This window comes from Panthera leo, chromosome B1 (genome assembly GCF_018350215.1).
Source record: "Panthera leo isolate Ple1 chromosome B1, P.leo_Ple1_pat1.1, whole genome shotgun sequence".
In the NCBI taxonomy this organism is placed as follows: domain Eukaryota; kingdom Metazoa; phylum Chordata; class Mammalia; order Carnivora; family Felidae; genus Panthera; species Panthera leo.
Genome location: NC_056682.1, coordinates 169,137,450 through 169,161,494, shown reverse-complemented (window position 1 = coordinate 169,161,494; position 24,045 = coordinate 169,137,450). Strand labels below are relative to the sequence as shown.

The following is a 24,045-nucleotide window of genomic DNA, read 5'->3' as shown; positions in this document are numbered from 1 at the left end:
CAGTCATCTTCAGGGCACCTGGGTGGCTCCCTCAGGCTCCGGATCAGGTCATAATCTCACAGTTCGTGAATTCAAACCCTGCGTCGGGCTCTGGGCTGACAGCTCAGCGCCTGCAGCCTGCTTCAGATTCTGTCTGTCTGTCTGTCTGTCTCTCTCTCTCGCTCTCTCTCTCTCTCTCTGCCCCTCCCCCGCACGCACTCTGTCTCTTTCAAAAATAAACATTGAAAAAAATCTTTTAAAAAAAGATCACTGATCTTCAAAGATGTCTCACACAAAATAATGAACAGAGGCTCAATTTAAAATGGACATTTTCGGGGTGCCTGGGTGGCTCAGTCGGTTGAGCGTCCGACTTTGGCTCAGGTCATGATCTCACAGCTCGTGAGTTCGAGCCCCGTGTCGGGCTCTGTGCTGACAGCTCAGAGCCTGGAGCCTGCTTCGGATTCTGTGTCTCTCTCTCTCTGCCCCTAACCCACTCACATTCTGTCTTTGTTTCTCTCAAAAATAAATAAACATTAAAAAAAAATTAAAAAAAATAAAATAAAATGGACACTTCCCTTTGCCTAGTTAGCTGTGTAAATGACTGGGAAGCCAAGTGCTACAGTCCCCTTAGATTAACCAAAGTGATGGCAATGCTGTATATAAAAGCACACTACTCAAAGTTACTATCTATGTATACACATCACGTGTTAACATTTAAGCGGAAAATAATAGGAAGGTAGAGCAGGATGGCTTTTGCTCATTAAAGAGATTTAAAAAGAGAATTAAAAAAAGAAAAACAAAAAACAATAGCTCCAAAAGATGCCATGATGTACTTACATAAAACCTCTAAATTGCCACAAGGGCCATGTCAAAAGCAATATCATTTAAGCACTGACAAGGTTTTATGAGCATATTCTTGACAGCCTTCTACTGTAAGAAAAGAAGCTGAGAGGCACAGCCACACACATATTTTTAATACGCTTACTTCGAGCCATGATTTCCACTGTGAAGTTTTATTCTGAAGAATGCTAGTAAATCCTAACATGTAAACACATGGTAGAGGTGTAGTTTGCAAACTGTGCTGCCCAGAATGACAGCCACTGGCCACGTGGGCAGCTGACAACATGAGACTAGTGCAAACTGAGATGTGCTATAAATACAAAATACGCAGCACTCCGAAACATAACACGAAAACTGAATGCAAAGTACCTCATTATTAATTTTTATATCCAAAATACGGTGAAATAGTATTTTAGATATACTAGGTAAAAGAAAATATATTATTAAAATTAATTTCACCTGTTTCTTTTCATTTTTAAACTATGGCCACCAGATTATTAAAAACTACACGTGTCTAGCATTTGTAGCTCACATTCTATTTCTCTTAGTGTTGATCTGAGATAGGAATGCCAATTTGACATAAACAGATTCCATGGAATCATTAGTTAAATCCCAGTTGGTCTAAATTCTGACCTGTACTCGTAGCAGAAGAGTAGTATCTCGGCTACTTTGTAAGGGCTCTTATGTGAAACCTTCAAAGTAGTCTGTTGGAACCAGAGTCCACAAGACTTCAGCAGATGAAAATGAACCAATCTTGCTAAAAAAAATAGTGTAACCAAAACATACCTGATCAAGTTTAATTGAAAACTCCATTTAAAAATACTTTGTTTCATGACATACAATATAACTTTACAACTTCTAAAGATGAAAATTATCTGAAAAACTACTCAAAGAATTCAGACTGATGGTCAGTGTCAAAATCAAACACCTCACATGTGTTAGCAGTCAAACAAGAACACACAACGTAGAAAGGATTCTATTGACAATATCTTCATAAAATATAAATCTATGAACAAATTATTAAAGTAGACAGGATTTATTTGAAGATAAATACCAGGAGAGAATACAGGAGAGAAATACCAATAAATGGAGAAAAGAAACCAACCTTCAATGACCCAACATATGAAAGATGTCAACTTTCTCAGTAAATTCATAACAATGCAATCTCAATAAATATCCCAACACATTTTTTTAAGTGTTTACTTATTTTTGAGAGAGAGAGAGAGAGAGAGAGAGAGAGAATAGGGGAGGGGCAGAGAGAGAGAAAGACACAGAATCTGAAGCAGGCTCCAGGCTCTGAGCTGTCAGCATATATCCCAACGCAGGGCTCAAACCCACAAACTGCACGATCATAACCTAAGCCCAAATCGGACGCTTAACCAACTGAGCCACCTAGGCGCCCCTCTCAAAACAATTTTAATCTTGACTGAGTGATGCATTCACTGGGTCAAGTGGAAAAATAAACACGAAAAAAATCAGATAAAAGAGCAGCGAGAGTAAGAGAGCTATGAGGATAGTTCCTAATTGCGGAATGGAAGTTGATAGCAGGGGTCAAAAGAGACCAAAACAGAGAGGGGAGGGCAGAGAAAAGGGGGAGAGAATGCTCCCAGAAATGACTCAACTACATATGTCAATTTAGTAGATAAAAGAAACACCTCAAAGCAATATGAAAAGAATGTAGTATTAAATACATGATTATTATCTCACGTGGATTATAATTTGAGGAAAAATAAAATTAGATCCCTACCTCCCAGTTCACAACAAAATAAACCCCACAGGAATTGCACATACAGCTGTTTAAACTGAAATGCAAAAGTACTAGAAGAAAAATGTAAGTGAAAAATTACCTTTACCTTGAAATGAGAAATATGACATTAAAGTATAAATTTTAATGACAAAACTGAAAGATGATACATCATAAAAATTAACTTGGATGTAGGGAAGGGTCCAAGATGGCGACGTAGAAAGACCTTAAAATCCCCTCTTTGGTGGACACACTGAATCTACACCTACATATGGATGACTGCAGCTTCTGTACAACAAAAGTTAGAGAAACCACATAGAGGGTGGCAGGAGAGTCAGAGACATGGTAACAACTGGGAACGCCTACCTCCAACACCATGAACAGCAGTACTGAGGGACTGTAAGCAGACTCATCTGTCCTGGGGCACAGAAAAAAAGCTTCAGTTTAAAAGAACTGTATCCACCAAGCACTGGCGGGCCTGCTGGAACTCCCCAAGTCAGTGGGGTTGGCCACCAGCAGCCCTGTTACATTATATTACCCCTCCACCTGGATAGTGCAGACAAAATTGGGGTCTGGGCACCCTGGCTGGTCTGCTGTCTCCGTGAGCGTGGGCCCATAACCCTGTCCAGCCACAGTTTAAAACAGCAAATAGAATATAAAGGAAGTTATCCAGAAATGTGCTAAACCACAAGGGAGCCATGGAATACTCTCCAGAGTTAGACGGGTTGATGAGCGCCACTGTTTGTGCCACTGTTTGTTGACAGAGCAGATGGGAGCTGAGTCTGAGCACCCCAGCTGGCCTGCTGCCTCAGTGAGCCTGGACCCCTCGCCGACACCAGCTCAAGCCATCCCACCAAAGTGGGCCCCAGTGCGGTACATGCTGGGACACCCTAGACAGTACCCACGATAGCTACAGCCATCTTGCCAAGGGCACTCAAGGGCAAAGCATCCCAGAACACTCCAGGCTTGCACAGCCCCAGCTACAGATCCTCACTCAGCAGCCAGGCCATATGAGGCCAATATTCCTGATAAACATATATGCAAAAATCCTCAACTAAATATTGGCAAACCACATTCAACAATACATTAGAAGAATCATTTACCATGATCAACTGATATTTATCCCAGGATGCAATAATGGTTCAATATCCAAAAATCAATCAAAATGATGCACCACATTTGGGGCATCTGGGTGGCTCAGTAGGTTGAGTGTCTGACTTTGGCTCAGGTCACAATCTCATGCCTTCTGAGTTTAAGCCCTGCATTGGGGCTCTGTGCTGACAGCTCGGAGACTGGAGCCTGGAGCCTACTTCAGATTCTGTCTCCATCTCTCTCTCTTGGCCCCTTCCCTGCTCACACACTGTCACTGCCCCTCTCTCTCTGAAATATAAATTAACATTAAAAAAAATTAAAAAACATGATGCATCACATTAACAAAATGAAGGAAAAAACCCATATAATCATCTCAACAGATGCAGAAAAAGCATTTGACAAAATTCAATATCCATGGATAAAACTCTTAAAGTGGGTTTAGAAGGAATATATCTCAACATAATAAAGGCCATATACGACAAACCCACAGCTAACATCATACTCCATGGGGAAAAGCTGAAGGCCTTTCCTCTAAGATCAGAAATAAGACAAGTATGTCAATGCATGTCACATTTACTTATGATAATACTGGAAGTCCTAGCCACAGCAATCACACAAGAAAAAGAAAGAAAAGGCATCCAAATTGGTAAGGAAGAAGTAAAACTATTTGCAGATTACATGATTATACACACATACTATATATGCACATATACACAAATATATATAAAACCCTGAAGACTTCACCAAGAAATTGGAATAAATGAAGTCAGTAAAGTTGCAGGATACAAAATACACAGAAATCTGCTGTGTTTCTATACACTAATAACAAAATAGCAGAAAGAGAAACTAAGAAAACAATTCTACTCACAACTGAACTCCCCCCCACCCCACCGAAAACACCTAAAAACCAAAGAAGTAAAAGACTTGTACTCTGAAACCTAAAACACTGATTGAAGAAATTGAAGATGACACAAATGGAAAGTTATACTGTGCTCACAGATGGAAGAATATTGTTAAAATATCCATACTGCCCAAAGCAATCTATAGATTCAATGCAATGCCTATCAAAAACCAATAGTATTTTAAACAGAACTAGAACAAAGAATCCTAAAATTTATAAGAAACCACAAAGGACCCTGAATAGCCAAAGTAATCTTGAAAAAGAAGAACAAAGTAGGAGAGGACCACAATCCTAGATTTCAAGCCATACTACATACAAAGCTATGGTAATCAAAACAGTATGGCATTGGCACAAAAAAATATATATCAATGGAACAGGATAGAGAGCCCAGAAATAAGCCCATGCTTATATGGTTAATTAATCTAAAACAAAGGTGGGGCACCTGGGTGGCTCAGTTGGTTAAGCATCCAACTTCAGGTCAGGTCACGATCTCATGGTTTGTGGGTTGGAGCCCCATGTCGGGCTCTGTGCTGACAGCTCAGAACCTGTAGCCTGCTTCAGATTCTGTGTCTCCCTCTTTCTCTGCTCCTACCCTGCTTGTGCTCTCTCTCTTAAAAAATGAATAAATAGCCAGTTAAGCATTGAACTTTAGCTCAGGTAATGATCTCAGGGTTCGTGGGTTGGAGTTCCACATCAGGCTCTATGCTGACAGCTCAGAGCCTGGAGCCTGCTTCAGATTCTGTGTCTCCCTCTCTCTCTGCCCCTCACCTGCTCATGCTGTGTCTCTCTCAAAAGTGAATAACATTTTTAAAAAATTATTTTTAAAATTACAACAAGGGAAGCCAGAATACACAAAGGGGAAAAAGACAGCCTCTTCAATAAATGGTGTTTGGAGAACCAGAGAGCTACATGCAAATAATGAAACTAGACCACTTGTTTATGTCATACACCAAAACAAACTCAAAATGGATTAAAGAGATGAGATATGTAAGATATGAAAGAATAAAACTCCTTAGAGAAAAAATAAGCATGGAGCACCTGGGTGGCTCAGTCGGTTAAGCATCTGACTCTTGATTTCGGCTGAGGTCATGATCTCATGGTTTGGGAGATTGAGCACAGAGCCTCCTTGGGATTCTCCCTCTCCCCCTTCTCTGCCCATCCCCAAACTGCCTGTGCACACACATGTGCGCTCGCTCTCTCTCTCTCTCTCTCTCAAAATAAATAAGCAAACTTAAAAAAAAAAAAAAGAAAGAAAAGAAAAAGTAGGCAATAATCTCTTGGACATTAGCCTTAGCAACATTTTTCTAGAGATGTCTCCTGAGGCAAGAGAATCAAAAGCAAAAATAAACTATTGGGATCCCACCAAAACAAACACACAAACAAACAAACTTTTGCATAATGAAGAAAATCATCAACAAAATGAAAAAGAAACCTAGTGAATGGGAGAAGATATTTGCAAATAATATATCTGATTAGGGGTTAATATCCAACATATATAAAGAAGTTATACAACTATCAAGAAGACAAATAATCTGATTAAAAATGGGCAGATGACATGAAGAGACATTTTTCCAAAGATGTACAGAAGGCCAAGAGACACATGAGAGTATCTCAACATCACTAACCATCAGGGGAATGCAAATCAAAACCACAATGAGATATCACCTTACACCTGTCAGAATGGCTGTTATTGGAAAGACAAATAAGTGTTGGCAAGGATGTGAAGAAAAAGGAACCCTCATTTACCATTAAGGAGAATGTAAACTGGTATAGCCACTATGGAAAACAATAAGGAGATTGTGCAAAAAAATTGAAAATGTAAATACCATGTGATCCAGTAATACTACCACTGGGTACTTACCCAAAGGAAACGAAAACACTAATTTGAAAAGATATATGCACCCCTATGTTTATTGCAGCACTATTTACCATACTGAAGATATGGAAGCAACCCAAGAATCCACCGATGGATGGATCCACACACACATACATACATATAATGGAATATTACTCAGCCATAAAGAAGAATGAAATCTTGCCATTTGAGACAACACATCCCTGTGGGATGGGCCTACAGACTCCAGGACCTACAGGACCTGCTAAGTGAAAAAGGTCAGAGGAAGACAAATTACATGATTTCACTTATGTGTGGAATTTCATAAATAAAAGAAATGAACAAAGAAACAAAAAACAGAAACAGACTCACAAGATACAGAGAACAAACCAATGGTTGTCAGAGGCAAGGGGGGTAGAAAGGATGGGCAAAACGGGTGAAGGGGAGTGGGAGGTACAGGCTTCCAGATATGGAATGAAAAAGTCATACGAATGAAAAGTACGGCATAGGGATTATAGTCAATTGTATTGTAACAGTACTGTGAGGTGACAGAAGGTGGCTACACTTGGCAGTGAGCAGAGCATAATGCATGGAGAAGTTCAATCATTATGTTATACATCTGAAACTAATGTAACATTGTATGCCAACTACAATGATTTTTTTAATTTAAAAAATGCTTCTGAAAATTAACATACACTAGAAAACACTATAAAGAAGTTAACAAACTATAAGCAGCGAAAAATAACTATCTTTAACATATGAGAAGCTCTTAAATTTCAATACAAAACAAATTCCATGTCATTTTATGACAAAATATATTTAACCTAATAACTGAAAGCAATGTAAACTTAGAGATTCATTTTTTGCATCAGATATTCATAAGGGTGAGAAAGGTGGCAATACAATGTTGGAGAAGGAATAAAGAAGTATGCACTCTTGGTTACTTTTAGTAGATGTATAAATTGATACAATCTTTCCAGCAATTTTGAAATATGTATCAATAGCCATTTAAAAGATGCATACTTTTGATCCAGAAATCCCTCTCCTAGGGCCTTTTTACAAAGAAATAATCAGAAAAGTGTACAAATGTCTAAAAATGCTTATTCAAGAATCCTTTTTAAAAACCTGAAATGACCTAAATGCCATAGAAAATCCCTTAGTAATTATACACTAACATAAAAATGTTAAGCTTTCATGAAATTAATGATCTATGTATTCAGCAAATAGTATTGAGCCCCTACTAAATTCGAGGCTCAGCTCTAGGCAGAGAATATAAACTATCACTGTTTCCCACTGGAAAGTAGTTGCAAATATATACATATATATATATTAATATGTTAACAGTAGTTATATTTGGAAGGCATAGTTTGGGGTGATTTTTACTGTCTTTCTGACACCTTTTACAGTGCGCATTTTTTTCCAATGAGCAAGTGTGAAACTTCTAAGATCCAGAGAACAATGTTAGGCTTTTCCATTAAAAACAAAGTTCAGAGTTATCCATTCATGTGACAAACATGGAGGGCCACGACCCGAAGTGCAGTGTAGAGCAGTAAACAGATCACACTGTTCACACTGTTGTTTTTGTTTGTTTTTTGTTTTGTTTTTAAATTGCTCTCGCAGGAGGAGGGTGTCAAATAGGTCTAGTTGTAAGGCATCTCTAGATCATCTTACCTCTAAGTCATAAGATTAATTTATTCATTCAACAATATCTGAGCTTCTATTACATTCTAGGCAACGTCCTCAGTGGGAGCCATGTATCGGTAAACAAAATAGACAAAAATCCCCGCCTTTAGTTTAGGGAATTGACGATCCAGAGAATAATAGCTTTGAAAGGTACGGGCTCCAGCTAGCAGTGAAGAATGAGACTGCTGCCTTTACAACATTTACATTCTAATGAAACTCTGTGAACAGAAACCTATACTATAGGGTTCATACTAGAGAAACTCAACTTCAAAACTATACTCACCACACAAACTTTCCTATGGTTGTAAAGTAGCACATGATTCAGTTCTCACTGTTTTTGAAATGACATGATGAAAATGTGAACGATATGCTATATTTTAGAAAACCTTAAAAATTTTAGTTCTGCCACACTTACTATCTCTAGAATTGCACTAAGCGAAATGAAATGTATTGGGGATTCTCAAATACTGATTTTGTGAAGTATCACTATACTCACATTCCCACTCCCTCACAATGCCGTATCAGTTCTAAATCTAAAACCGATCTCCAGGTTTCCTTTGGGATCTCATTCATTCACCACACCTTTTTGTCTCATCACCCAACTAGCTGGCACACAGCAGGTGCATAATACATGCTTATTAAAGGAACAGGTATTCTTAGTCATCTTTTACCTGGACAAATGAAACCTCCCCCAAATTTCCCTTTAACAATTCTTACAGAAACTACTCGAATGTTCCTTTCGCTATCTTTTAAGTAAATAAAACACAATATGCTATAAAATTGCAAACATTTTAAAGTTGCCATTTACACTGACTAGTTTAGGAAAACAATGCCTAAAACAACTAAATTGATCACTTCGCACATATTTTACACAACCAAATGAATGCCTTACATTTTAGCCTAATATTCAGCAAAAGAAAATGCAAACTATTGGACAGGTGTGTGTGTATGTGTACATTTCCTTAGTTTTGAACAATTAAATGCTTATTATTTTATCAGTTATGAGCTCCAGAACACTCCTTTATTTCAAGCAAGAGCCTTTGCCAATCTCAACACCTGAAGGTCTCTGTGCCTGTTAGCTGTGTACCCAATAGCCATTCTTTCTTTCTCCTTTAGTAATAAAACACTGAGTAATGTGGCTAGCTAGAAAATTCCATTCCCAGCTTCCCTTGCAGATGGAAGCCACAGTAAAATAAACAAGAGTCTTTGTGTGGTACTTCCAGGAAAACCCTTTGGTCTTTCATCTTTCTGTGTTTTCCTACCTGGAGCTTTTCCATGATGGTTGGAACCCCAGCAACCACGTTATGACTTCATGGAAGATGGTGAAGCAGAAAGGTGTAAGGAGACAATGTCCCTTCCAATTTTATGTACCAAGCATAGCTGCTCTGGACTGCTTACCTCCATTCTAGTGTTACAAGAGAAAATTCTGTATAAACCACCACAATTTCCGTCCCTGATTCTAACATTCCTAATGTTGTATTCAGAGACTCATTTGATTTAGCTGGGGTAAAAATGAAGAAATTCAGAATTCTTAGTCTTCTGTTTCATCCTGTTTTGCTTTCTGGAAAATTTATCTAGTCTCAGGGATTACCTATTACCTCTGAACTCAAGATTCCCATTTGATTTTGCCCACATCTACCTTCCAATTCTAAGTATCTTCAAAACACATCCCCTTGGATATCCCACAATTACTACTTCTCATTGTATTGACTCTCCTCAAGTTCCTTATCTTTTAATAATTTTCCCAATCAGTCAGATTCAAGACTAAAGCAGAGGTCCTCAAAATGTGTTTCACTTATACCAGAACATCCTGGGACGTTCATTAAGAATGTAGATTCTCAGTCCTGCAGATCTAATGAAGAAAATCTTCATGAGTAACACCCCCAAAATGTGGCTTTAATGAGATACTAGAGATCTTACAAACATTAGAATTCAAAATTCCTGCTTTAGAATTTCCTTTTATTTTAATCCATTTGTCTCCCGATCTATATTGCTATGTTCTATGATGTGACTTTTGTGACCTCCTTTCCTACTATTCTCCCCCACACTGTTCCTTTAACACTCCTGACTCTCTTGTCTTGGGGGCCTGTGCTGTGACTATTCCCTCTACCTAGAACACTCTTCCTTCCCCTAGATCTCCACAAGGTTAATTCCTTCACTTTCTCCATGGCATCTTTTCAGTGAAGGCCAGCCTAATCAACCTATTTAAAATTGTAATCCATCCACCAACCTTATGCATCGTACCTTCCTGTTATATTTCCTGTAGTACTTACTACATAACAAATTCTATAATTTGCTAATTCATTGTGTTTTCCTGGTCTCTTAACTCACTAAAATGTAAGCACCTCCAGGGCAGAGCTTTTTTCTATCCTGTTCACCAATGTATCCCAAGTACCTGAAATAGAACTTGTAGGAGCTCAACAGATACCTGCTGAATGAGTTAATGTTTTACTCAGCAATATCTCAGATTCCTCCCTTCCCATTCTCACTGCTGTACTTCAAAACTAATCTTGACCTTTGTCATTACTAGATTTTTTTTTTTTTAATGATAAGAGTCTATCTTGCCATTCTCTCCAAACCATCCAACATGCTTCCAGATGCATCTTTCTAAGACATTTACTTTTTTGGGGATGTCATTCCCCTATGATGATTTGGGGCCTAACTGGCCCTGTTACATATATTACACACTGGACTCATGCTTGAAGGAGAAATGGATTAGACAAACTCTAAGATCTCCTTCAAATACTTGATTCTGTATCCAAATGACTCATCTTGGCATTTGAAATACCTTGTAATCTAGCAGTAATTTACCTATACATATTTATATCCTGCTCCTTCCAAGTCTCCTCTGCTCCTGGCTAATTTCCTTAATATCTCTCAAATAAGCTATGTTGACTTTCACCATTTTTTCAATTGGTTACTCTCTACCTTTAACACCCTCCCAACTACTGAAAGAAAAAAAAAAAAGGCAATATCCTTTGAAATCTTGCTACACAGACCTGAAGGCCAGTGCCATCCAGCATTATCTGGGAGTTTGTCAGAAATGCAACAGCTGCAGCCCCATCCCAGACCTACCAACTTGGAATCTATACCTAACAAGATCCCTAGATGACTGATGTGTTCCTTAAAGTTTGGGAAGCACTCATCTCAAATTATTCCTCAATGAAGTATTCACTCAGTAGGCCTCATGTTCTATGTCCTGACCTCCAATGGTATGTATGCCAGCCATAGAAAGCACAATGTTCAATTAATAGCATCCCCTCGTGGACTATTTATTCCTTATTTCTTGTAAGTTCTCTAGCCCTAATTGGGATGTAAATAACTTGTACACAGGAAAGCCGTGCATCTGGCCAATCTGGCTGCAGGGAACAGAAACCCATTTAAGTCACTTGGAGGGAAAAAAAGAGCTTATTCTAACACTGCTTGGGAACAGTGACTAGAAAACTCAGGGAGGGAGGAGTTCCAAGGCTGGGCTACTGCCTGTCAGCATCTGTCTCTCTGCCCCATTCTCTCCATCCAATCCATTCTCTCTCCTATTTTTCTCTGTTTACCATAGTTCCTGCTTCCTCATGACAGCAGCATTCATGTGACCTATTAGAGCCAGCCATTCTTTCCTCCGCTAGCCTATTCACCTCTGTCCCTTTCTGTTTCAATTTTCACCCTCCGGCTGTAAGCTTAACTCTTCCCATGAGAGAGATGCTCACCACAGAGAATCTTTTTGAGCCAAACCACAAGGTTACAAGTGTCTGCACTACCTTGTAGGATTGTCTGCCCTTGAGTCATGAGACCACCCTGGTCCAATCAGCTGAGCCAAAGGCGTTGCAGTTCAGAACAAGGCCCTTTAGGCAGCAGGAGCTGTCAAAGGAGAATATGCCTTAGGAAAGAAAAGTGTGGGCAGGGCGGGCAATGAGCCATATCTCCAGCCTACAGAGTCATTATTTATGTTGTCCTCACCATAGTCCTGAGCAACCTACTGAGCACATAATAAACTGAAATCAACCACTATGCGAGGGAAGAGTCATTCACCAAGCTCCATTATGGCCCTGACCCCGGGATGCACAGGGAATACAAAGATTAAATAAAAAAGTCCTTATTTTCCCAGAGCTGTAAGTCCAAACGTGTCACTGAACTAGCTACTTGACCTTGGGCAAGTACCTCAACGTGGGCCACGGTTTCCTCAACTATCGGATGAGACCACCTTCACTTACTTCCAGAAGTGTTGAGAAAATGCTTGGAAAAATACACATAACAATAAAAAAACAATACTGTAGCATTTCGGTATTAATAACACCCACTCACATGCCACAGCTTTTGCACTGTTTTCTGGTCTTTTCTCTTTTTCTGATTTCCCACGATACATGGTTCATTAGTTGCTGCTATTTGAAAAAACAATCCCAATTATTACCACTCTATTTTCATTACCTGTATGGCTCACTCAGATGATTAGAAATATTCATTCATTTCACTCAGATGGATAAGATGAAAAAGAACGAATAAATTTTTTACCATGTACTTTTAAAAAATGATACTACCATTTATTCACCTTGTATCCAAAATTGTCATGTCTTACATACTTTTCCATTACAGTACAAATAACAATAAGTATGTACGAAATTCCTATGTAGGACACAGGTCAGCTTTGACTCTTGTGTGGCCACTACTCAGAACCGTTTCATTTAGTATTGCCTAAACGCTGTAACAAGTAAACCACAGATACTACAAGTCGATGTCCCCATTTTTTTTTTTTTTACATGAAGATTCTGAGGAGGAAAAACAGTTAAAATGGCCTGTCTCAAGCCCTGGAGTCCTAGTCTCCTAACTGCTAGACCTTTCTAAAACCACTTTACCACCTGCCTCACATTAAGGGAGGGGGGTGGAGGGGGGAGGGTGGGAACCAGTGATGACCGCAAGATAGACTAGTTCTCAAAACCATGTTATTCCACCCTTTGCAAATTCAAGTCCTGGTTTATGGGAGAGAAAAACAAAACAAAACTCGAGATATGTACAACCTTGGCTTTGCCATAAGCAAAATCAAGAAATGTTTACCGAGTGACTGTCACTTGCCAGGAAGAATGCTGAGGGCTCCTGAGATAAGATGAAGAGGGTGTCTCAGCCCTCCAAAAGCTTACTTGCTATACCCTTGGGCATCTGTTGCTCACTGCTGACAGGTGTAGCCATTCAACAGCTGGCCCTGGGTGGAGCAAAGAAAACGGCTTCCACCTAGCTAAAAAGTCAGCTTAGCTGGCCAAAGTGAGGACATCAAGGAAAAGGAAAAACAAAAATGAGATCGCAGACGGAAGCTGGGTGGACTCCACTGCAGGAGGGAGAATTGCAGACCGTAATGCACAGAACCCGCTGGGCACCCAGCCGCAATTAAGGCTCCTCACGCTGTCAGAGGCAAGGGGCTGTGGATCAAAGGATCCTGAGTCTGGAAAACGCACACCGCTCCTTGGGGAGCCGCGGGGAGGGAGCTGCAAAAAGGTGGGTGCCAGAGGCGGGGGCGGCGGGCTGGGGTCTGTTCAATAGGGTGAAGAAGCCAAGTGGAGACAGGGTGGCTGGTGCGCTAGCGGGGAGGGCGGTGGGCAGGACGAGAGCCCTCGGTGACAGGAACCGAGTTGTCACGCTGCGGTGTAAAGCAAGCCCTGGGGCTCCCGCCGAGGACACCAATTTCAGGGCTCTAGAGCCGGGAAGGGGTCTGCGAATGCACTGCAGGCGGCGCTGGGAGAAGGATCTGCCAGGGCAGGCACGACAGCCAGACTTACCTAGGGGAAGAGGTGGGACGGGGGCATCTTTTCCCTAACACACACACGGCCCGACCCCAAGCTGGCCCTGAGCCACCCCCGTGCGCGCTGCGCGCACAGCCCCGCGCTGCGGCGGCCGCTCACCCTCCGCGCGGGAGCGGATTTCCGACACGGTCCTCCGCATGGTGGGCATCGCTGCGCCCGCCGCAGGTGGATCCTCAGCTGGGACTCTGCACCTGTCACGGCGCCGCGCGGGCGGGAGACCTGGCTGCGCGGCGCCGAGTGCTCAGCGGCCGCGCGGGCCCCGCAGCCCACCCAGGGCAGCGCCGCCGCCGGACGGCCCCCGCACGCCGGAGCTGGAGGAAGAGACTACGAAGGTGGTGGCGTCTGCGGCGCTAGCGAGCTCTCCCGGCAGCCGCCGAGGGGGCGGCTCGGCGAGGGGCGGAGCTCGGGTGCCGACGCCGGGGGAGGGGTCGCCAAGGCGCGCGCTCACTCGCTCCCGCGGCAGCCCGGCAGGGAAGTCGGGAGAGGGGCGGGGAGAGAGCCGGGAGAACCTCCTCCACCCCGCCCCGCCCCGCCCCGGACCGTACCATTCCTGCGGGGGAAGGGTGGTCAGCTCTCAGCCTCCTCTTCACCCCCCGGGCGCCCTCGCTCCGTCTCGCAGCTTCGGCTCGTCCCGTCCTTGCTCCACACGGTTCTGACTCTGCCGAAGTCTTGACCAGAGAGGAAGGTGTGCTTTGGCCCCTTTATCTCCGTGTATCTCCTTCCCACTACCCTGCGGCTTTTAATAGCAATGGAGTTGGCCTTGGTCTAGAAAGTGGTGTTGGGTCCGAGTGGACCGGCGAAGGGGAGAAGGCTTGGGACGCCAAGGGTTAAGTCCCGGTCCCGGCAATGGAAAGGGACCGCGAGTTCGCCGCCTGGGTGGAATTCTAGCCTCCCAGAGCGGCCGGCAACCCTCACTGCCTGAGCCTTACTTGCCCCATAGCCCGGCCCGCGAGCAACAGGCTCTGAGGCCGGGCTTCCCACCCCCGCGCCAGTGCTCCTCCGGCCACGGTGCTTGGTTGTAGGCGGACTGCTTGCGAGTGGGCAGTAGCGTCCCGCCAGTGTGTGCGCTCAGTCCGACGACGCTCGGGAATTGCAGTAAATTCAACAATTGTGCTAGGTGGTTCACAAAGGACTTTTTTGTTTTGGGTTTTTGCGTGGAGTCAAACCTGCAGGAAGTTGAGTGCAGTAGTTTTACTTGAAAAGGGGAAGTGCCCTAGCATAAAATCCATAAATGCTACATTTTAATTTGCTCCATACCCTAGTGATCATCCTAACCTTATTACCTTTTATTTTGTATAGCAAGGTCTATGCTAACAAGTTTTTGAAACTAGTACCGTATTCTTTTATTGCTGATTTTATCTTCAAGTTAGGATGTAAGGTTTTATGTAGATTCTGGTGAGCTGCTGAAATGGCAAGAAAGGAATAAATTAAATTAAAAGCAATTTGCTTCTTCCTTCATCTTGTGCTCTTCCTCCAGTATCCTGTGGAAGAGAGGCCTTTTATGTGAGTTGTTTTCAGATCCTGAAGGGAGAGATCTGAGGAGGTTTGACCAGAGAGATAAGTGATTATTCCCAACCCTCAAGATAAAATGAAATCCACTAACAGCATCTTATCTCCATTTGTGGTATTTCCTTTGCCTCCTGCAGGTAACATTTGCTAATCAGAGCTCTGCCCTACATTAATACTCCCCGTTATGTGGTCAATGCATATTTATGAACAGCCCACTCTCCTAGGCTCTGATTCAAAGGCTGGGATTAGAACAAAGAAAATGTATTTCCAGTATTCCTGAAACATCAGCAAGGGTAGAGCAGGGCTCAAGATAATTGTGTTTTAGTGATGGTCATGATTTGCAAGTATGGTCTTCGAAAAGTAAGAAATAAGCAGTCTTGTTAGGACTGTCATCACTGGCCATTTTTATTTCTTCCAGGTCCAGGACTTCCTGTATAAAGCAGGTATCCTCTGGCTTGATGAACATGAGTCTGGAACAAATTAAAAGGGTAAGTACAACCATGGAGACAGTAAAAATAAAACAAAACAAAACATCGGCTTTAAAAGTTAGTGAACAGAAACCAGAGAAAATGCTGTGCTTTTATGATTAACATTTTAGGTATAGTTTTATAAAAAGCCAGAGCCAGTTTTTATTCAAAATCAGTGCACAGCAGCATGACGGTTTCTGATTTATGAGCAATCACCTTTGTAATTCCTAACGAGCCCTCAAGTGAAGTTCAATTCTGCTTAACTGAAGGGAGTTTCAGAGATTACCTGTATTTTCTAGAGAAATCTGTTTTATATGGTTCTGTGCGTGTGTGTGTCCCATTACCAACCCATCAGGAAAGTTGACAACATATGCGATTCATATAGGAAATGACCACTGTCTTTCATACAGAGACGATCATTGCATGGTACAGTCTAGCTTACTGTGTGTCCTTTTCCCAGATCATACTATCACTATCCATAATGGTGATAGTATGCCAATCAACTCATTTCTGAAAAACCACTCATTCCTGATGGCTAGAAACCACACACATTCGTATTGGGGCAGAAACCTGACTGAAGTAGAATATTGAACTAATCTGCATCTGCTTGATTTCAATTTTTTTTTTTAATGTTTATTTATTTTTGAGAAAGAGAGAGACAGAGCATGAACGGGGGAGGGTCAGAGAGAGAGGGAGACACAGAATCTGAAACAGGCTCCAGGCTCTGAGCTGTCAGCACAGAGCCCGACGCGGGGCTCGAACTCATGCACCGCAAGATCATGACGTGAGCGAAGTCGGACGCTTAACCGACTGAGCCACCCAGGTGCCCCTGCATCTGCTTGATTTAAAAGCCCTCTCAGATATTCTCACCTTCCATTGTTGTGTGAAGTACAACGTGCCAGCCTCTGGCAGGGAACTCTGATTCTGGCAACATGACCTTGTCACAGAATCTGTGGTACAATTCAGATGTCAGCAAGATCATTTTAAAACTTTCAGGTTCTATGACCATGCTACTGGTGGATTTAGGAGGGAGAGGGTTCTTCAAGGACAGCTTCTCTAAGGACCAGGTTTTATCATCCTCCACAAGATATGTATCGAATGCATAAAATGTGTGAGGCACCAAGCCAGAGTGCTAGGTGACAAAGACACATAATGCACATGTGAAAGCTAACCAGCAATATGACAAAATGGCTGACACTTAAAGTCCAATAGACTATAGACATCGAGAGAAGGAGAGAGTCCAAGAGCTGAGGTGATCAACATGATTAAACTAGGTCTTAAAGTCAGAGTTAAGGATGTAGAAATGGAGGGAGACATCATTTCAGGTAGGGATGCTTGACATACAGTAAATACTCAATAATGATTGTTTAGTGAATGTTTAAGGTAACTGGAATGATAGAAAAGCATATATCCTTGGGAGGAACAGAGAGATCAATTTGACTACAACAAAGCTTCTCCTCGGGAATCTGTACACCTTAAATGGATGAATTGTGTGTTATATGAATGATAACTTAATAAAGATGTTAAAAAAAATATCTCCAAAGTTGTCAGCCAAAAATTATCAAGGCCAGAAAGTCAAAAAGAGATGTCAGAGGATATTCCTACCTTAGTGGGTTTTCACTTACCTGATATTGCCTGGGTCTTTTGTTGTTTGGGGCCACCAAGGGTTAAGAATTTGGTCTCCTTTGGGAGGAACTCATAGTCATATAGGTGCTCACTAATATACTGATTTATAATAAAGGCTGATGTGTTTTGTGAACTTGTGGCCCAAAGGTAGAGACATGCCTGAGAACCCTGCATCTGATTAGGACTGAGGTGTGGAAAGTTGATTTCCACACTCCTATAAAATACAGACACTGAATAGTGCTGGCCACCAAATTCTATATTCTTTTGCAGGTGCATAAAATAATTGGATAAATTAATCTTAAATTGTAGATAATTACAATTATCTTTTAGTTTAAAATTGAGTTATGACAAAATTCTATCAGATTGCAAATCTGCCTGCTTATTTCAAGGAAAGATGCTTGTTACCTTTGGTATATAGTTGCTATTATATTGATTCAACAGATAGTATAAGGTTAAGATAATATATTGTTAGATTTGTAAGGCACGTTCCCAAAGTCTTCCCATCTTGATTGCTCTCTTTGTGTCACCATCCCTTAACATGCATACCCCTCCAACAAACCAGCACATTCTTTAGGCTCTGTTTCTAAAATATATCTTAATTCTACCCACTTCTTTTCATCTTTGCCACTCTTGTACAAGTCACCATGATCTCTCGCCTGTAAAAGCCTCCTTACTCATCTGTCTGCTTTTATTTTTGTCACACATTCATCTTCTAGAAGCCATGGTTATTATTTTAAAGCACAAATCAGTTTATGTTATTTCTTAAGACTCTTCAGTGGCTTGCCAGAACACTTGGAATGAAACTCAGACCCTTTATGATTTTCTCCTTGCCTGCCTCTCAGACTCCTCTCCTTCTGCTTCCTCATTCAGTCATTGGAGTCAGATGATTCCAGCCCACCCAGCTTAGATTTCCCCACTTCACCCCCAGTGCCAGCCCCCACCACGTTGCCTTATTCTGTCTTTCTCATAACACTTATCTCTATCTGAAGTTTTCTTATTTGCTTACCTGTTTAGGAGAACTAGGTCTTGCTACGTTTCTCTCATTCCAATTTGTGTCTGTCATATAGCACAGTATCAATACATATTTGTAGAATGAATGGATGAGCTTAAAATTGTGTGCACTGTGATTGATCTGGTTCCTTAAGATTCGAAACTGGAAATAGGTAGAAGAATGGGTAGCATGCTATTTAAAGGTACAAGAGGTTGTGCCCTTCATAAACATATATACTGGAATATATTACTTTGTCAGAGTCATTTACATGAAATAATTTAGAGCATATTTATTGTGAAGTACTTGATATTGAAAAAATCTTGTGAATACCATATTGGCTTTTGTCAAAATTAAGTGATGAAATTTTAAAAACGAACCAGTTTCAACTAAAAGCTCTAACTCTGTTGTCATTGAATAATTCAGGCACTTACTCTTACTCATAATGATAAGATCAATACTTTTCTCTCATGCCTATGATTCATTTCTCATGACTGTATCATCATTCTCTTTTCAAACACCTTGGCAAGTTTTTAATTCAGAATTATAATGTCTTTATTATAATGTCTTTAAACATTATTATCTTCTTCATATACTGGGAATTCCCAACAAAAAGTACAATGATTTTTTCTTGACTATAATTGAAAATACTCTATTCATGTTTAAATGAAACTAGAGTTTTAAAATGTGGCTTGGTATTATAAGAAAGAACTTTTAATAGAAATTTTAAAAACTAAAAAAAAAAAAAAATAAGAAAATTTAAAAACTATCATCCAATATATTTAAAATAGCATTAAGTTCACATACAATCATTTTGGAAAATAATTTTCCGAATATTTTACTGAAAAAGTAAATGAACATTCAAGGGGAAACAATCCTGTTGAGAACTTAAATTCATATTTCTTATTTGAAACTGGTAAGAAACTAATTAAAAACAATCCTAGTGTTGAGAACTTAAATTCATACTTCTTATTTGAAACTGGTAAGAGACTAATTAAATGGTAAGATTTTTACTTCAAAAGTCTCTTTCCTATCAAAGCCAGGAATTGAAAATTAATACTGTTAATGCTTCCCCCCAACCCCATTACATTCTAGTAATGCTGATCCTTTGTAAAATGCTGTTGTAAAATACCCCATGAACTTCATGGGTAATACATTTAGCATATCATGTTATAGATTTTGACATTTTAAAAAAGCAGCTTTATTGAGGTATAATTGACATAAGCTTCTTATGTTTAAAGTGTAGAACTTGACAAGGTTGGACATATATGCACCTGTGAAGCCATCACTGCGTTCAAGATAACATATCTATTACTTTCAAAAGTTTCCTTCTGTCCCTTGGTGTGGTTGTTATGTATAACTAGAGATGCTTTTTCTCCACTTTATTGAGTGCCCACCATGTTCTAGATACTGAGCTGAGTATTGGAGATTGAGTAGTCAGCTAAAACAAATAAGTTTCAGGCCCTTATAGAACTTACGACATTAGTCAAATAATTATGTAAACAAATATAAATATATATCATACTCTAAGGAAATGTAGTCTACACCTGTATATATTGAGTGTATTACAAAGCATTTCTGGGTTTTCACATTGTATCTAGAACTCTTCAAATTTGTTTATATGTGGCTTTGTTATAGATCTAAAAAAGATATACTAACAGTTTGTTTCTACTGGATGTGATGGCTTTTATCTTGAAAAAAGTGTGGTATTTGTTATATGGAAAGGATAACCACTAAAAGCAAGAACTTTTATTATAATCTATTTCCTTGATGTTGCCAAGAAAGCCAATATTGGAAATAAAAAGAAACACCCAAGAAAATCTCTTTTTTTTCTTGCCATGTCAATTAGGTGCTCTTTCAGGGAGGAAAGATGACAATACTGAGGAAAAAACTATTGAAAGAGATGAAAATCTCAGAACTTTTTTTGAACAATTGAGTATAACAGTAAATGAGATAAATATAATTATAAATACAGTTTTGTAACTCCATGACTTTTAATTTAGAAAGAATGCCAGGCTTAAAAAATGATTTCCTGATTAACTGAAATAAGCCATAACTTTCAACTATGAAATATTTGCCAGTTGTGTTTTGGCCTCTTGGATGATGTAGCCTCTGCTCGGGTTCATAATTCACTGCAGTGTTTAGCAGATTTATTGGAGAATAACAATGTTTTTTTCCTCCCTCTGACCCTAAAAAATCGGAAACAACATCTGCTGGAAAGAGGAATTATTTATCACTGTAGTTTCTTGGCAACTTTGAACTCTAAGGAAATCTACCAAATGGAGAAAGAGAATCAATCCAGGGTTACATTTTAGTCATCCCCCAAAGAAAAGAAGGTAGGGGAACACTATAAAGAAAGGATGTAAAGGAAGTGAAGTGACTGCAGGTTCAAGGTTTGTGGAGCTAGAGACACTGGAGGTGAGAGCACAGTGAGCATGTGCTAAGTAGGAGAGCAGACGCTTGGACTTTTGTATAGATGGGCTTCCCTATGCCAGACTTTAAATGTGGGCCCCTCTTCCCTGCCTTTTTCTCTTGTCTATTTTTTTTTCCCATTTGGTTTGTACTCTTAAAACTGACCTCAGCCTGTTAAATTGGAACCTCTTTCCTCCTATTCCTGCATCCATGCTATTCTGACTCCCGCTTGATGCTCATGCTTTCAGAAGTCATATACTGTCTAACTGAGGCAGCTGCAATCTGTGGCCTGCATCACCCCTCAGTTTCCAGTGCCCACTGGCTTCATCTTATACCTCCTTCCGGCTCCTGTTGGCTTCTGACTTGTTCTTGATCTACAAAGTGCAGGAGGCAAAGGGAAACCCGTAGTTTGGGAAATACTGAGAGATAAATTTGAATAAATGCACAGGAACCAAATTAGGGAGGACCATGCAAACCAGCAAAAGTGATGGACTGTATGCACAGAATGAAATGAGAGGCAGTGTGGGGTCTGGACGCAGAATAAAATTGGGCTTTAAAAAGATCCTTGTGATAACAGAATGAGGAGCATGAATTAGAAGCAGAGACTCCAAGTTGGAAAGGACAAAGATCTGTTCAATTAGCAGAGAAAAAGGTGATTTTTATTTTTATTTATTTTATTTATTTTCTTAAGTTTATTTGAAAGGGACGGAGAACGAGAGATTGAGAGAACATGAGTGGGGAAGGAGAAGAGAGAGGGGGAGAGAATCCCAAGCAGGCTCCACTCTCACAGTGTGGAGGCTGATGTGGGCTTGAACTCACAAATCCAGAGGTCATGACCTGAGCTGGAATCAAGAGTCGGATGCTTAACTCACTGAGCTACCCACACACATGGAATAGGTAGTTTTTGAAAAAATTGAACTTGAACATAACATGAGGAATTTTTAGTAATACTTATGGGACTATGGAGAATAAAGGACATGTTAATCTGAAAAATATAGATAATTTTCTCTGTATAGTATAGATATAACTATAGACATAGATAATGGCTGTATTTGAACTTTTTAGATGTTGAGTCGATTTCCTATTGAATCAATTTATGACATTCAAAGAGGGGAGATTGCCTTTGCTACTTGCTTTGAAATGTTACGTATGTTATATTTGAGCATATGCTTAATTAATGGAAGTGTTTCATTTATCTTTTAAAGCTACTATACATTTCAGTAGCCCAGAGAAAATGTATGATTAATCTAAAAACCTCATTGGTATCAACACTGATGTAATGAAAATCACTGGACTCAAAAGACCTGGTTTGCATCTCAGTTCTGGCCGTTTCTAGTGGCTTGATTTGGGGAATGCCATTAAAAACCTTTCTGAACTTCAGGTTTGCTTAGTGGGTTACATGGAGGCTTTGCAATCAAACAGCTAGATTCATATTCACATTCTATCTCTTACCAGGTTACCTAATTTCTCTCTGCCTCAGTTTCCTCATCTGTAAAATGGAAAATAATTATAATGTCGATTTTATAGGAATATTGTGAGAAATACATGAGGTAATTTATTACAATGTAATAGACAAATTTTAGTTAATAAATTTGTTAGTTAATAAATTATTACCATTTAATTAACCCAACATCTCTTTCTACTCCGAGTGACAGAAAATTAAATGATTTTAGGTATCAGAGGCATATTCCTAACGCCTTCTTTTTTTGTATAGTCAAATAACACAAGTTTACTTAATTTATCACTTGTATGACAAATAGCACAAATGTTGGATATATAATTTTAATGCAGGATTCTATTTATTGATTTTCAGAGACTTGTTGGGAGGAATGCTCATTAGTAGTATTTATTAAGATGCCAGGGGTGCCTGGGTGGCTCAGTCGGTTAAGCGCCGGACTTCAGCTCAGGTTATGATCTCACGGTTCGTGTGTTCGATCCCTGCATCGGGCTCTGTGCTGACAGCTCAGAGCCTGGAGCCTGCTTCAGTTCTGTGTCTCCCTTTCTCTCTCTCTCTGCCCCTAGCCCCCATAAAATAAATAAACATTAATTTTTTTTTAAAAAAGATGTTAAAAAATATGCCTGTATGTGTCACTTAGAATAAGATTCAGTTGCCCATAATATTATGAAAACCCCAAAATAACAGTGGTTTTTACGAAGTTGAAGTTTGTTTCTTTGTCATATAAAAAAAGTCTGAAGATAGGCTCTATACTGTCATCAGAGGTCCAGGGTCTCCCCTTTCTGCTCTGCCATGTTTACAAGTGGTTTCCATCCTCAAGGTCACCTCTGGGTCCTGTCTGGCTTCTGTTGTGCCAGCCAGAACATCCACATTGAAGATGGGGAAAGGAATAAGGATAAAAAGGGATCCCAGCATGCTTTAAGCATCTGTTACTGAAATCTTACCTAAAAGTTATGCTCGTATCTTACTGGCTAGAACTCAGTCACATGGCCACAGCTGAAAAGGAGGCTGGTAAATTTAGTTTTTTATTCATCTGGCAATGTACCTGGATAAAACATGAGGTTCTGAGGAAGAAGAGAGTGGATTTGAGAGTAGGCAACCTACATTCTCTGGTATACTTTTAGTTAAATCTCAGAAATCATTCTCAAGGTTGCATTATTAAAATTTTGGAGTTCTTCATGGACATTGTAGTGGAACTATGTTTTGGTCAAATAGTGTTTTAAATATGTATAAGAAAAAAAAGATTTTACTTCTTTTTAGAAACAGGCTTGATTAAACAGGTTTGTAACTGCTGAGGCTTAGCCCCAAATTTATTAAATGCTAATTGAAAATAATATTGAATTGAGGACAGTTGAAAATAGAGAGGGAAATTAATTTAATGAGGTAGTAACTTAGTTGTTAAAGTGACTTCCTGGTTAAAAACAAATAGAATCTGAGAGATGAAAAAGAGATGGGGCAATGGATGACGTAGAAACACAGAAAGATCTTCTATTTCAGCTTTTCCCCCTTCTATTCACATCAGAAAACAGAAAGATCAGAGAATTCGAGGTGTGAAGAGAGACAATATATAATGGCATTTGGGGAACATAAGTCTGTCAGCTGTACACAGATTGTACTTTGTGGGAAAAGGCCCAGACCTTGCTAGGAAGCTATTGGGGCCCTGTTGTCCATGGGGGTTTTCTGTGTTCTTGACAATGGCTTTTGGATCCTGAAAGGACTATCTGAAGC

At 40.2% G+C, this 24,045-nt stretch overlaps 1 protein-coding gene and 1 long non-coding RNA gene across 2 annotated transcripts in view; one reads left to right on the top strand and one right to left on the bottom strand.

The window, feature by feature from the left end:
• The window catches only part of ATP8A1 (ATPase phospholipid transporting 8A1), a 230,837-nt gene extending 216,740 nt beyond the window's left edge, over positions 1-14,097 (bottom strand). The window contains exon 1 of the mRNA XM_042936485.1: positions 13,959-14,097. Within this exon, the coding sequence (XP_042792419.1) occupies positions 13,959-14,007 (49 nt within the window). The 5' untranslated portion in view covers positions 14,008-14,097. The remainder of the gene's footprint in view (positions 1-13,958) is intronic.
• A 363-nt stretch (positions 14,098-14,460) lies between these two features.
• Positions 14,461-24,045, top strand: part of LOC122218279 — a 122,736-nt gene continuing 113,151 nt past the window's right edge. Inside the window, exons 1-2 of the long non-coding RNA XR_006201966.1 lie at positions 14,461-14,544; positions 15,787-15,856. This is a non-coding gene — a long non-coding RNA (uncharacterized LOC122218279). The remainder of the gene's footprint in view (positions 14,545-15,786; positions 15,857-24,045) is intronic.